The sequence below is a fragment of the Babylonia areolata genome, chromosome 25 (assembly GCF_041734735.1).
Source record: "Babylonia areolata isolate BAREFJ2019XMU chromosome 25, ASM4173473v1, whole genome shotgun sequence".
Taxonomy (NCBI): Eukaryota; Metazoa; Mollusca; class Gastropoda; order Neogastropoda; family Buccinidae; genus Babylonia; species Babylonia areolata.
In genome coordinates, this window is record NC_134900.1 from 13,254,880 (window position 1) to 13,270,627 (window position 15,748).

Genomic DNA, 15,748 nt, shown 5'->3' on the forward strand with positions numbered 1-15,748 from the left:
GAACTGTAATGATGACAGGTGTGTGGTGTGTGTGTGTGTGGCAGGTACATGAAGGGAGGAGCAGACTCCGGCTTCCGTCACGTCAAGCCAGAGGAGTACGAGCAACGACTGCTGCACTTCTGCGGCACCCGAAAGAACATTGAAGTGAAGGAGGTGAGTGAATGTGAAGTGGGTGGATCGTTGGCAGGTGTCGTGGCAGAGCAGGGCAGGTGTCCACAGTGACCTTAGTTTTGTTTCATAGTTTTAATTACACATACTTAACCATGACCCAACTAGTGCAGACTCTCTGGCAGGGGTCTGACATTCCTGTCCTGTGCAAACTACTATCCGCCTATGCGGAGAAAACGAAAGCAACTACGGCCGATAACCTCCCGGTAGTAGGTAACCTCCCCTTTGTCCCGCTAGCTAGCGCCCTCTTTTTCCGGCAGCCATCATGACTCCTGTTCCTGGGGCATAGCTTTTTCTCAGCTCAAGCAATCACAGCAGCCATAGATATAACTTTTGTACCATGGTGAAGGAATATAAACTAGTTTTGTTTCATAGTTTACCCTGGAGTGTAGCCAGCACAAGCTAATTGCGGCTGCCGTAAATACTAACTTTTGCACCGTGGTGAAGGAATGAAAACTATTTTAGTTTCATAAGTTCACTCTGGAGTATCGTCAGCTCAGACAGTTGCGGCAGCGGTAGATGTAACTTTTGCACCATAGTGAAGGAATATAAACTGGTTTTGTTTCATAGTTCACTCTGGAGTATAGCCAGCACAAGCGACGCAGACGTAGATGTAACTTTTGCACCATGGTGAAGGAATGTATACTAGTTTTGCCTCATAGTTTACTCTGGAGTGCACTGAGCACAAGCAATCACAGTAGGTGTAGATATAACTCCAGCACTATGGTAAAGGGATATAACTCCTGCACTATGGGAAAGGGATATAACTCCTGCACTGTGGTAAAGGGATACAACTCCTGCACTATGGTAAAGGGATATTACTCCTGCACTATGGTAAAGGGATATAACTCCTGCGCTATGGTAAGGAGATATAAGTCCTGCGCTAATGTAAAGGGATATAAGTCCTGCGCTATGGTAAAGGGATATAACTCCTGCACTATGGTAAAGGGATATAAGTCCTGCGCTATGGTAAAGGGATATAACTCCTGCACTATGGTAAAGGGATATAACTCCTGCACTATGGTAAAGGGATATAAGTCCTGCGCTATGGTAAAGGGATATAACTCCTGCACTATGGTAAAGGGATATAAGTCCTGCGCTATGGTAAAGGGATATAACTCCTGTACTATGGTAAAGGGATATAAGTCCTGCGCTATGGTAAAGGGATACAACTCCTGCACTATGGTAAAGGGATATAAGTCCTGCGCTATGGTAAAGGGATATAAGTCCTGCGCTATGGTAAAGGGATTTAAGTCCTGCGCTTGTTAAAGGGATACAACTCCTGCACTATGGTAAAGGGATATAACTCCTGCACTATGGTAAAGGGATACAACTCCTGCACTATGGTAAAGGGATACAACTCCTGCACTATGGTAAAGGGATGTGTAAACTACCATCCCTTCCCTGGCTAATAAGCACCACCTCTTTGTCTCTTTGGACTTTCCTTGTTGCTTGCAGTGACTGCTTACAGTACTTCCGCCCTGACTCTTTTTGGTCGACTCTGCATTGATTAGTTAGAACACCCTTGAAAACGGAGTATGGCTGCCTACAAGGCGGGGTAAAAACGGTCATGCACGTATAAGCCCACTTGTGTACGTATGAATGAACATGGGAGTTGTATCCCACGAACGATGAAGAAGATTAGTTAGAACAGAATAACACGTTGAAAAAAAAAATCTGTGTTTAATTACTCATACTTAACCGTGACCCAACTAGTGCAGACTCCGGCAGGGGTCTGACATTCCTGTCCTGTGCAAACTATCTGCCTATGCGGAGAAAATGAAACTACGGCCGATAACCTCCCGGAAGTAGGTAACCTCCCCTTTGTCCCGCTGGCTAGCGCCCTCTTTTTCCGGCAGCCATTATGACTCCTGTTCCTGTGCTCTCCATACGGCTAAGTTTTTTTTTCCGTATTTTCTGTCTGTCTGTCGATTCTCTGGCGTTCTTGTTTTCTGTCAAATTTTGTCTTGAACCAGGTCACATAATTATATGGTTCGATTGGGAGATCGGGCTAAAATTAAGGCGCGATTGCAATCGATTCGCGGACACTCTGGGCCCTCTATTTTTTTTTCAGGATGTAATGAAGGAGACTTGAAAGAACCACACACCAACAGGAGTATTACAGTGTCTTTTATTTCCTGTAGGAAAAAACTATGTGAAAAATGAATCAGTTTCATATCATGAGCATGGTAAAAATCCATGTCTAGATCAGTATGATTCAAATTTTTTGTTGTTGTATATTCTGTTGTAAAGCCTGTTGTGTATTCTGTTATTATTTATTTATTTATCTATTTATTTGTTTTTTTAAAAGTTTTGTTATTTTATTTTATTTTTTTATATTTTATTTATTTATTTTTTTAAAGTTTTGTTATTTTATTTTATTTATCTATTTATTTACTTATTTATTTATTTATTTCTCAAAGGCCTGACTAAGCGCGTTGGGTTACGCTGCTGGTCAGGCATCTGCTTGGCAGATGTGGTGTAGCGTATATGGATTTGACCAAACGCAGTGATGCCTCCTTGAGCTACTGGTACTGATACTGATACTGGAGACAATCTGAGATGATGCACAGTACGCATGTATGTTGTTCAGGTGCCGCTGTGTAAAAACCGCGTCAAGCCGGATGATGTGTTCATCCTCGACCAAGGCATGACAATCTACCAGTGGAATGGAAGCGGCAGCAACAAAGACGAACGCTTCAAGGTGAGGTGATTTTTTTTCTTCATTTTTTTGGGTCTGTTTCTTGAATATCTCTTCAGGTACTACAGACCCTGACATGTTTTGAGCGTGACATTTTTTTGTTCAAGATGACAGTGCTGGAGTTGCAAAAATCAGGCTGTGACTGAAATTTTTTTTTTTTTTTTTTTTTTTTTTTTCTTCTTTTCAATTCACAATACTGTACTGCAACGTCACAGTGTCACATTTTGTGAATTGTGTGTGTGTGTTAATTTTCCCACCACACACACACACACACATACACACACACACACACACACACATACACATATATATATATATATATATAAATTTTCCCACCACACACTATGTGTTAATTATCCCACCACACTCTCTCTCTCTCTCTCTTTATATATATATATATATATATATATATATATATTTTTTTGTGTGTGTGTGTGTGCTTGTGCGCGTTTGTGCTGATACCCCCACTACACTATATATATATATATATATTCTTCGAAACCACGCTTTCAGTCGCTGCCGCATCACGTTTGGCCCATTTTGCTTTTGCAGCAGCTATCAAGTGCAATTGTCTCTTTCCATGCTTGCTTATGCCGAGGCATGATGAATCCAGGAGATGTCTTAGCTGGCAAAATAATCAACAATTGATGAGAAAAAACACTTTCATGTCAGCGCGATCACAACATTGTTGTCACTGGATGGCCATTTTGGCTTCTCGGCAGAGGGAGCCGAGCGTGCCCGAAGGCTGGTTGAGCCCAGCGGAATGAAATCTGATTGGCTGAAATTTCCACTGGTGTCAGTCTCATCAATGAAACTGCACAGTCATAGTACTCTGTGCCCTTATTTGGGAAAACTCGGGAAAGTTCGCACGATACAGTGTGTGTGTAAAAATCGCTCGCAGTGTTGTATAGTCCGTTTCAACAACTAAAAGAAGTGGGTCTGTGCATTCACAAGATGACGCTGTTTCTGTTGATATGCGATATGATAGGCTTCGGGAAATGTAAGTATACGTTGCTAAGGTGTAAAATCAACACTTTTGGACGATGTTTGAAAAATTCAGACAATATCAACATCAGGAGGCAAATTTCATTTGCAAATATAACAGCATTTGTGACCGATTTAGTACAAAATATGAAAAGGACTATAAAGATTAGATGTTGAAGAAGCAAATTATGCGAAAAAACGAAAATCACAAAAAAAATCATGATTTTAGTCAAAATTTCACTACCGTGTCTGGCCTTAATACCCCCCCCCCACAACACTAACTGTCAAACCCATGTCACCCTTGTGGTCTTGCCCTTCAGACATTGTAATGTAGACTGATTGTGTTGCAGGCGATGCAGTACGTTCAGGAGCTGAAATCGGAACGCAACGGCCGTCCCACGACGGAAGTGTTGGAGGAGGGGTCCACGGATCAGGATGTATGTAGAATTGTCACCCATTTCTTCTTCTGCGTTCACTTGTATGCACACGAGTGGGCTTTTACGTGTATGACCGTTTTTACCCCGCCATGTAGGCAGCCATACTCTGTTTTCGGGGTGTGCATGCTGGATATGTTCTTGTTTCCATAACCCACTGAATGCTGACAAGGATTACAGGATCTTTAACGTGCGTATTTGATCTTCTGCTTGCATATACACACGAAGGGGGTTCAGGCACTAGCAGGTCTGCACAGATGTTGACCTGGGAGATCGTAAAAATCTCCACCCTTCACCCACCAGGCGCCATCACCGTGATTCGAACCCGGGACCCTCAGATTTACAGTCCAACGCTTTAACCACTCGGCTATTGCGCCCGTCGTCTCCCATTTCATTTCGTTTCGTTTTGTTATTGATACTTGTATAGCGTTTGTTTTGGTCAGAGAGCAAGCTCTGAGCGCTTTTCCTAGACGTTCGCCCAGCAGGCTGCCTACCTGGGTAGAGTTGACTGTGTGCTGTCTTAACTCATTCAGTACGGCCAGTCCTCTCTTCTCCTCTACACAGACCCCTCGGATGTCCAGTGGGTGTCTGAATGACCCAACCTTTAGCTTCCGTCGTCGGAACTGTGGTATTCTTTGTCAACATTCACCTCTTCAGTATAAGAGCCTTCCGCTTGCAATATTTTGATGATGGTGATTGGGGTGAAACGCTGTTAACGTCGTCTCTTTCGCCGTTTGTATGGAGAGAGTTAAGGCGCTCACTTGTTCGTTTCCAGTGTTGTTCATTTAGATTTCAGTCACATACACATAAGAACTTAAAATCAGAAAGGGAGGAGTAAGTTTTCAATTTATGCATTTAAAAAAAACCAAAACATGCTTGGATATAATGTGAGAGCATCTGTGTGCATATAAAACTGAACTCTGTGGAGTGATGGCGTAGAGGTAACGCGTCTGCCTAGGAAGCGAGAGAATCTGAGCTCGCTGGTTTGAATCACGGCTCAGTCACCAATATTTTCTCCCCCACCACTAGACCTTGATTGGTGGTCTGGACGCTAGTCACTGGGATGAGACGATAAACTGAGGTCCCGTGTGCAGCATGCACTTAGCACACGTGAAAGAACCCATGGCAACAAAAGGGTTGTTCCTGGCAAAATTCTGTAGAAAAATACACTTCGACAGGAAAAACAAATAAAACTGCACGCAGGAAAAAAAAGAAAAAAAATGGGTGGCGCTGTAGTGTAGTGACGCGCTGTCCCTGGGGACATAGAGAAATCTGTTGTGACAAAAAAGAAAAATACAAATACAAAGTCTGCTTGTGTGTGTGTTTGTGGGGAGGGGGGATGTGTGTGTGTGGGGGGGGGGGCGAGGGGAGCGGGGTTGGGTGGGAGGGAGGGGGGCGGGGTATGTGCACAAGTTGATATCCATAAGCTGGTACCTGATAGTTTATAGAATGTTGAAGAGTTAACCCTACTCCCCCACCCCCACCCCCTACTTCCCCTCCCCAACCCCTGCTCCCCCAAACCCCACCTCCCCCCCCAAATCTTAATCTGTAGTAGTTCTAGTAGACGCAATTGCAGATGAATATTCATTGTCAGCGGTTAGTATTGATCAGTAAAATGAGTTGACTTAGGTGGCGTGGTATATGGAGGGGCCCTGGTGGCCGGTCTCTTCAATGGCATGGAACCCTGGAGCCCCTGAGAGGTGTGGGCCAAATATGAGGCCACCTCCCTGTTTGTCTCTGCTCTGTGGCTGACAAAATGGGGCGCATACTGGCTGAAAAGGGAGTGCTGCTGTGCTGGGATGGACCGCAGGGCAGCCCTCTCCTCCACAGAAATGTTAGAGAGGCGGAGAATGGCATCACGCCGCGCTAGCACAGTATTGAAGTGAAGGCTGGTAGCTGTGTCTGCAGCTGCCGTGAGACCAGATGCTACCCTACTGCCAAAAGCGTTTAACCTCTGGTCGGTGAAGAGGCCAGGCGGGACAGAGGAAGGCATCAGTTTGACATGGTACAGTATATGACACCAAACATGGAGTATAATACAAACTCCTCCTATTGATCAGCAAAATGAGGCTTTCAGAGTGGTAACTCGTGTGGATTTTCCCCTTGTGTTGCAGCATGCGTTCTTCAAGGCACTGACCCAGGAAGATGATGATGACGATGACAAGGAGTTTGAGGCAGCTGACCAGACCACGGAACTCTTCAGGTAGATTGACACTGCTTTGATCAACCTGTACAGTTTGTATGGAAGGGAACTGTGGATTTCCTGGTTAAGTTTGAATTGTCTCTTAAAAACACATCTCTTCCATCGTATTGATTGATGTGCTTCTTGGGCTTCTTCTGTGTGTGTGTGTGTATGTGTGCAGGTGTGTTTGTGTGTGTGTTTGTGTGTGTGTGTGTGTGTGTAGGTGTGTTTGTGTGTGCGTGGGTGTGTTTGTGTGTGTGTGTGTGTGTGTTTGTGTGTGTGCAGGTGTTTGTGTGTGTGTGTGTGCAGGTGTGTTTGTGTGTGTGCGTGCGTGCGGGTGTGTTTGTGTGTGTGTGCACATGCTTGTTCATGTGCGTTGCACTTGATGCATGAATTAGGAAGGAGAAAGTGTAGGTTAATCATTTTACTACATAAACACAATTAGACAGGAGAAAGTATGGGCTAATCATTTCACTATAGAAACATTCTATCATGAGACAGCATGAGTCAGTCATTTTACTTAATAAATACTGTATCAGGTACAGAGGAATTAAGGATTTCATTATTTTATCAGATCGGAGAAAGGGTGAGTTTAATTATTTTACTCTTAAAACACTGTATTCCAGAGAATCGACAGACAGGCAGAAAATAAGAAAAAAACTTAGCCGTATGAAGAGCACAGGAACAGGAGTCATGATGGCTGCCGGAAAAAGAGGGCACTAGCTAGCGGGACAAAGGGGAGGTTACTTACTTCCGGGAGGTTATTGGCTGTAGTACTTTCGTTTTCTCTGCGTAGGCGGATAGTAGTTTGCACAGGACAGGAATGTCAGACCCCTGCCGGAGTCTGCACTAGTTGGGTCACGGTTAAGTATGTTATTTAAACGTAATTTTAGATAGAAAATTTCCTATTTTAAGGAACTGTGGGTGTATCAGAAAAGAAGGAAGAAGTGTGGGTTGATCATTTTGCCGTCACCTTGCTGCCGCCTTCAGCTGTGTGAACTGGTTCCCATGTGTGTGTTTTTTCCACAGACTGTCTGACGCCAGTGGCAGCATGACCTTCAAGCAGGTGAAGAAAGGCGGGGTGTCCAAAGGAGATCTGGACACCAAGGTATGTGCAGCACAAAAGATCCGTTTCTTGTTTGACCCTGGAAAATGTGTATGGCTGCCAAATTGGCAGGATGGACACAACGTTGGGTGTAGCTGGACAGGCGGAATGGGAGGAGTAACGGTCCTTCCTGCAGTGCTTAACTCACTCAGTACGGCCAGTCCTCTCTTCTCCTCTACACAGACCCCTCGAATGTCCAGTGGGTGTCTGAATGACCCAACCTTTAGCTTCCGTCGTCAGAATTGTGGTATTCTTTGTCAACATTCACCTCTTCAGTATAAGAGCCTTCCGCTTGCAATATTTTGATGATGGTAATTGGGGTGCAACGCTGTTAACGTCGTCTCTTTCGCCGTTCGTATGGAGAGAGTTAAACCAACAATGATAATCATAGTGGTAGTTTGCACAGGACAGGAATGAGACCCCTTCCGGAGTCTGCACTAGTGGGTCACGGTAAGTATGTTTCTTAAACGTAATTTTAAAGGCGCTAGCCAGCGGGACAAAGGGTAGGTTACCTACTTCCGGGAAGTTATCGGCCGTAGTACTTTCGTTTTCTCCGCATAGGCGGATAGTAGTTTGCACAGGACAGGAATGTCAGACCCCTGCCGGAGTCTGCACTAGTTGGGTCACGGTAAGTATGTTATTTAAACGTAATTTTAGATAGAAAATTTCCTTTTAGGAAGAAAATTTCCTTTCGGATTTTGGATTTCAGTGCTGCTTGTTATGCAACGACTGTTATGAATTTAGCCCAGTGTTATTGTTTTCATTTTGGAATGTGTGTTCATGTATGATTCTTTTGTGTGCTGCCATTTGTGTGCTCATGAACGATTCAACGACGCCTTAGGTGTGTTCATGAAAAATTGAGTGAGACCTTATTGTGTTCTCATGAATAATTCAGTGATGCCTTATGTGTTCTCATGAATAATTCAGTGATGCCTTATGTGTGTTCATGAATAATTATGTGATGCCTTGGGTGTGTTCATGAGTAATTCAATGCGGCCTTGTCTGTTTACATGTGTTCATGAATAATTGAGTGACACCTAATGTGTGGTCATGAATAATTGAGAGAGGCCTTATGTATGGTCATGAATAATTGAGAGAGGCCTTATGTGTGGTCATGAATAATTGAGAGAGGCCTTATGTGTGGTCATGAATAATTGAGAGAGGCCTTATGTGTGGTCATGAATAATGCATTGACGCCTTATGCGTGTTCTTAAGTAATTCGCCGACACCTTATGTGTGCTCACGAATAATTCAGTGACACCTGATGATTGCTCAAGAATGATTCAGTGATGCCTTATTTGGTTTAGTGAATAATTCAGTGACACTTTATGTATGTTTATGAATAATTGAGTGAGGCCTTTCCTTCCCCCAGGACGTGTTCATTGTGGACACCAAGAAAGAGGTGTACGTGTGGATCGGCAAAGGGACGTCTGCTGGGGAAAAGAAGAACGCAATGCAGTATGCTCATGTAAGATGTCATCTGTTTTTAGCTCTTCCTTTCCTTCTCTGTTTCTTTCTTTCTTTCATTCTTTCTTTCTGTCCTCATCCTCCTCATATCTTCTTAGGAAATGTGAGGTTGATTTATACAGTGGAGCACAGTTCAAATCTACAGATGTGCTTGTGTGTCAGGGTGTTCTGGGATTTCAGTTTCCGAAAGTGTGTGTAACGTCATTGCTGTTTGAGCGACTTGTGCTTTTGAGCAGGTTGTGGACTGTTTTCATTGAATTGCGGTTTTAAGACTACTTTTGTGTTTGATGTAAAAAAAAAAAAAAAAAAGGAATGAAAATTCTTCACAAAAAAAAGAGAAAAAAAGAAAAAAAAGAGGACAGATTCTTGACACACTGATTTGTCTTTACAGTCAGTATGTTTGCTGCATGTGAACATTAACCTGAAGGGTTTTAATTCGCTTAATTATCTATGGAAAGTACAAGAGACATAATCTCTGGTTCTCTGTCTGCCATCTCGCCTCCAGCGTACAACTTTCTGTTCAGTGAGGAGTGTTGTGTGTTTCAGAATGATGATGATTGGCTGAGAGAGGAGTGGTGTGTGTTTTCAGAATGATGATGATTGGCTGAGAGAGGAGTGGCTTGTGTATTCAGAATGATGATGATTGGCTGAGAGAGGAGTGGCTTGTGTATTCAGAATGATGATGATTGGCTGAGAGAGGAGTGGCTTGTGAGCAGAGGAAGTGGAGGGGGCGGCGGGTTGGTGTTGTTGAGAGGGCCAGGAGTAGAGGGCCCAGAGTGTCAGCGAATCGATTGCGATCGCGCCTTAATTTTAGCGTGATCGCCCAATCGAGCTATATAATTATGTGACCTGGTTGGAGACATAATTTGACAAAAAACAAGAACACCAGAGAGTTGATGGCTGCCGGAAAAAAGAGGGCGCTAGTTAGGGGGGCAAAGGGGAGGTTACCTACTTTCAGGAGGTTATTGGCTGTGGCTACTTTCGTTTTCTCCACACAGGCGGATGGTAGTTTGCACAGGACAGTTTCAGTTTCAGTAGCTCAAGGAGGCGTCACTGCATTTGGACAAATCCATACATGCTTCACCACATCTGCCAAGCAGATCTGACCAGCAGCATAACCCAACATGCTTAGTCAGGCCTTGAGTCAGGAATGTCAGACCCCTGCCGGAGTCTGCACTAGTGGGTCACGGTAAGTATGTTATTTAAACTTAATTTTTGATAGAAAATTTCCTTTTCAGAAATACCTGATGAGCACCTCTTGCTGGTACCTGCACTTAGGCACCCAGCGAAAATCCGACCCCCAACAGAGAAAGGAAAGACAGGATCGACTTGAGGTAGAGAAAAACTAACGAATTGAGGGGGCCGAGTCGAATTGAGTACACAGAATACAATACAGACAAGCGGCATGCAGCAAAGTAAGGCCAAATGAATACGCTTAATAGCCAAAAAAAGCGTAAGACGAGACAGAGCGTAAACCTGACAAGATGGCGTGGAGAGCCTTGGCCAAAGGAATGATTCAGCGCTTATAGCTTTTAGAGGCGTTTGATTGGCTAAGAGCAGACCGGGCAAGACGGCTCATCTTTTCACTGTTAGCCGCGCGAAATTTGGCCAAGCAGAGCAAACCGATAGGCCTAGTTTGCATCAGTTTGACATGGTAAGTATATGTATCACCAAACATGGAGTATAATACAAACTCCTCCTTTTTGATAGAAAATTTCCTTTTCAGAAATACCTGATGAGCACCGATCACCCCTTGCTGGCCGTCAGCTGTTTCCCCGAGGGACGTGAACACCGCACTTTCTTTTCTGCCATCGCTGCGTAAAGACACACGCAACCGTCCACCACCTGAGTGGTGCTGCGACATGTGTAGTGAAGACCTGTGTCTCCCCTTGTCATTGATGGGCAACGGACTTTTTTTTTGTTTCCTACCATTTTTGGTATTCCCACTATATTCGTCGTAATTGTCTCTGTATTGAGCAGTTATAGCTTGTGAATAAAAAAAAACTTTTTTTTTTTGGTAAACGTTTTATTTCTGAGCCCTTTTATTGCCTTGTTGACTGTTGGGAATGACATAATATTGTATGCTAGTTTTTATGTGCTTGTGTATATTTTCTTGTTTTTATATCCCATACTTTTTATTTGTTTTTTCTTTGTCTTATATTTACAGGGGTGCAAGCGTCCGGTTATTGTGGAAACCAAGTTTTCAAAAGTCTTTGTCAGATCGTTGCTGGATTAGCAGTTTAGTATTTAATTGCTTTACTGGTTCTCAGCTCCAGTTGTTGTTTTTTTTTTTTAATTGTTTCAAGACATCTGGACAAAACAGTTTTTGTGTGTGATGAAAAGAATAAGTGATTCTCCAGTGGGATCCACCTTATCTGTGTAATGGAAATGCTTACAACATGAGAACATGAATGAAAGGGTTAGAATTCAGTCTCCATTTGCCATCTTGCTAGCGTGATTTTTTTTTTTTTTCAGTACGGAGTGTTTGACAAGCGTTTGGACTTTTGGCTGTGAAGTATCCAAGCTGGGAAATGCAGAGACTTTGATAGAAACAGTTGTAACATTTTTCTGGATGTGGCAACAGAAATGCTGATAGTCATGGACAGGACTGAGGGGGAAACGTTCACATTCCAGCACACAGCTGCTTGACAAAAACATGTTTTCTGATGAGCGAAAAAAGGAAATTAATGATTTGGATCGATGGATGCAGTTTGCCCCCCCACCCCCCTTCCTCATACCCTTTACTTTTTGTTTTGTTCTTGCTTTTTACAATCGTCCGGTTCAGTTTGGGAACATGGGCATCATTCAGATTTGGTCTCTTGCACCCCTGTATTTTGTTCATTTTTTTTGAGGAACAGACTTTTTTTTAAAGTGATACCATTTGGGTGGGGGGGGGGGAGTTGTTTTTCCTGCTGTTGCCATGTTATATTTTTCTGATGGAACTAAGGTATATAGTTTTTGCAATACCTGTGCCTATTGTACATCAGTAGGCATTTATTAGTCAGTAATTTTTTTTCTTTTCTCCATCACAGTCAAACTTTTTTTAGTCACTTAGATTTTTTTGGGTGGTGATGGTTGTTCAGAGATGGATTTAGACTGACTTGTAGAAGTTTGGGTCAGAAGAGCACGGGCAATGGAATGAGTGTGAAAGTTTTTAAGTATGGGGTAATTTTAGAATCGGTGAATTCAGTCCGTCCTTGAACATTTAATAAATGCTCCATTAACACTCGTGCATTGATGGTAGGTTTCCTCAGATTGACAGTAAGATCATTTTCCTTGTCTTCCACTGCCAGATTCACGAAAGTGTGCACAGAAGCAGCCATTTGGCTTTTATTGTAGAGGAGCATCAACAAAGCAAGTAGTGTGGAGTTGGAAGGGTGGGGAAGATGGGTTCATTAGAGAACTAATGAACAGGCGGTGATTGGTTTGATTCCATTGCATGATATTTGTGCTTGTTAACGTTTCAGCAATGTTGTATTTTTACCTGAAGCAATATTTCCTCATGTCACTGATGAGACAGCTTTAAGATGAACACGTTACATTTCAGAATTTGTTGTTGCATTGGTTTTTTTGTTTTGTTTGTTTCTGTACACATGGTACAGAAAGCATGTTTTGTTGCTGGATCAATTTTACATTTATCGCAATAATGCTCAGTGATCAGTCTGTTGATTGAGATTGTTTTTCTTTATTTAAACACACTGCTGTTCTGTTTTGATTTTTATGTGTTATTTTTCATTTATTTTATTTTTTTGGGGGGTGGGGGGGGGGGTGTAATGGAGTGTGGCTTGGGTTCCCTCCAACAAATTCTGAGAGCTTTCCAGGTTTTCTGTGAGTACTGGTGTTGTAGGGAAGGACAGCTGAAAGATGTGGACGAACTGCCTTGTGGATTTTCTATGAATTCATTAATTCTGACTTGATCGTTTTCTACTGTGTTCATGAAATGCCTTACAGATACTCAGGAAAACAAAATTCTTCAATTATTTTTAGCAGCACATTGTCAGTGTAGGGTGTTGGTTTGTAGAGGTTCCATGTTGCTGCAATGTTTTTACAGCATACCCTCCAACACTACCCTTGATGTGCCGGTACGGTGTACTGTCATTGGCTGGACGACACAGAACATAGTTTTACATTCACAAGCATTCCCTGCTTTTTCTAGCAATAATTTCTGCACTAAAAACCTCCCCCACTTTTATTTTTTATAAAATAGAATGAATAATAAAACTTAGTGAAACAACAGCATTTAGTCAAAGCAGCTGTAACAGATTAGGAGTGATGGGTGGTTTTTTAATTTTTATTACTTGTGCGATTTTATCATTTTTGTTTTGTTTTTGTTTTTTGTCTATCTTTATTTTTGCCCCCTTTATGTTGTACTTTTTGCTAGTCAAGAACTGTTTCCACATTTTGATTACGGAAATGATTATTGCTTCTCCTATACAAATGTACTGCTGGAAATAACAATGGCCTCATTGTGTTGGTGTGGGTGAGTGTGGTGTGAAGTTACAACAGTCTGTTCTCATTTCAGCGGCTGAGAGCAGTGTGAGTTTTGCATTGCACTATTGTACTGATTTAATTTCAACACACACAGAGGCATGCACTCATGCATGCACATACAATTGTTCGTATAATAATAATAATAATGGATATATTGCACACTATCCAGAAATCTGCTCTAGGTGCTTTACAAAAACGCTTTTGTTAACATAAAACATTATATCTATGTTACACACACACACACACTGCATACATACATTTTAACAGACATGTGTAAGTAACAGCTACCCTAACACATACGCACACATAGGCAGGCACAAACTTACATAAACACACGCACATACAATACACATTCATATACATGCATGTAGTTATGTACATATACATATATATGGTGGTGTGTCCATCGAGATTGATGATGACCATCGTTGTCATCCAGGGGGGGGGGGGGGGGGAGGATGCTCATGAATCTATCTGAATGCGCAAATGGCTGAATAGTCCAATCTGCGCACGGAATGTTCGCTGACAGTTGGGGCAGACAAAGACAGGCATACCATTGTCAGGGAGCTTGTTTGCCCGTGACTTTCTGGCCTGCCTCTTCTGAACAGCTGCAGCAGTCCTGTTGGCCTCGCACAACTTGGCACCTTTGTGCACAGCAGCGCGCCATTTGTCACGGTCTACTGCAGATTCCTCCCAGGAGTCAGGGTTGATATCAGACGCTTTCAGAGTATCTCTGAAGCGCTTCTTCTGGCCTCCGTGTGATCTCTTCCCTTGTTGCAGCTTGCCATAGAAGAGCCTTTTGGGCAGCCGATGGTCTGGCATGTGCGCCACGTGTCCAGCCCAGCGAAGCTGGGACTGCATCGGGATGGTGAAGATGCTGGGAAGGATGGCTTTTGCGAGCACCTCTGTGTCTGGGGTCCTGTCTTGCCACTTGATGTTCAGTAGCTTCCTGAGGCATGTTGTGTGGAAGCGGTTCAGCTTCTTGGCATGTCGTTGGTACACTGTCCAAGTTTCGCAGGCGTACAGTAGTGTGGGGGAGAACTACTGCTCTGTAGACTTTTAGCTTGGTCTCAAGACTAATGCCTCTTCTGTTCCAGACATTTGCATTGAGTCTACCAAAAGTTGCGCTTGCTCTTGCAATCCTGACGTTCACTTCATCGTCAATGGTCGCATTTCGTGACAGTGTGCTGCCAAGGTATGTGAACCGCTCCACCGCACTGAGTCTCTGACCGTTGACTGTGATGTTGGGCTCAACGTAGGGTTTCCCTGGGGCTGGCTGATGGAGAACTTCAGTTTTCCTAGTGCTGATGGTAAGGCCGAAGTTCCTGCTGGCAGTGGCAAACTTGTCGACGCTGAGTTGCATGTCAGCTTCAGATCCAGTGTTGAGGGCACAATCATCAGCAAACAAAAAGTCTCTGCTGATGTCTGTCATGACCTTCGTTTTTGCTTGAAGCCTTCTGAGGTTAAACAACTTGCCATCTGTTCGGTACTTTAGGCCGATTCCAACATCGCCATCTCTGAAGGCATCAGTAAGCACTGCAGAGAACATGAGGCTGAACAGTGTTGGAGCCAGGACGCAGCCTTGCTCGACACCATTTGTGACAGCAAAAGGAGCAGATGTTTCGCCATTGTCCTGGACTCGAGCCTGCATGCCTTCATGGAATTGGCTGACCAAGGAAATAAATTTCCGAGGGCATCCGTACTTGGCCATGATCTACCACAGTCCCTCTCTACTCACGGTGTCGAAGGCCTTAGTGAGGTCGACATAGGTGGAGAACAGATCAGCATTTTGCTCCTGACATTTCTCTTGCAGCTGCCTTGCAGCAAACACCATGTCTGTGGTTCCGCGCTCTTTCCGGAATCCACACTGGCTCTCAGGCAAATGACCTTGGTCAAGGTGTGCTGTGAGGCGGTTTAGTAGGATCCTGGCAAGTATCTTGCCTGCGATGGAGAGCAAGGAAATGCCCCAATGGTTATCACAGGCTTGCCGGTTCCCCTTTCGCTTGTACAAGTGAATGATAGATGCATCTTTAAAATCCTGGGGGATCATCTCTTCTTTCCACATGAGTGAGTACAGCTGTTGGAGATTCTCAGTCAGCACAGTGCCTCCATCCTTGTAGACCTCTGCTGGTATGGAGTCTGAGCCAGGTGCTTTGCCACTGGATAGCAGACGGATTGCTTTCTGGGTCTCAAGAGGTGTTGGCGGATTGTCCAGT

General features: G+C 43.6%; 1 protein-coding gene across 2 annotated transcripts in view; it reads left to right on the forward strand.

Annotated features, from left to right (window-relative positions):
- LOC143299413 (gelsolin-like protein 2) overlaps nt 1-12,062 on the forward strand; it is a 36,111-nt gene extending 24,049 nt beyond the window's left edge. For both annotated transcript variants that reach the window (XM_076612596.1, XM_076612597.1), the window contains exons 8-14: nt 45-153; nt 2,762-2,872; nt 4,204-4,290; nt 6,402-6,490; nt 7,499-7,577; nt 8,947-9,042; nt 10,768-12,062. In XM_076612596.1, coding sequence (XP_076468711.1) covers nt 45-153; nt 2,762-2,872; nt 4,204-4,290; nt 6,402-6,490; nt 7,499-7,577; nt 8,947-9,042; nt 10,768-10,863 — 667 coding nt within the window. In that variant the 3' untranslated portion in view covers nt 10,864-12,062. The remainder of the gene's footprint in view (nt 1-44; nt 154-2,761; nt 2,873-4,203; nt 4,291-6,401; nt 6,491-7,498; nt 7,578-8,946; nt 9,043-10,767) is intronic.
- Nucleotides 12,063-15,748: the final 3,686 nt, after the last annotated feature.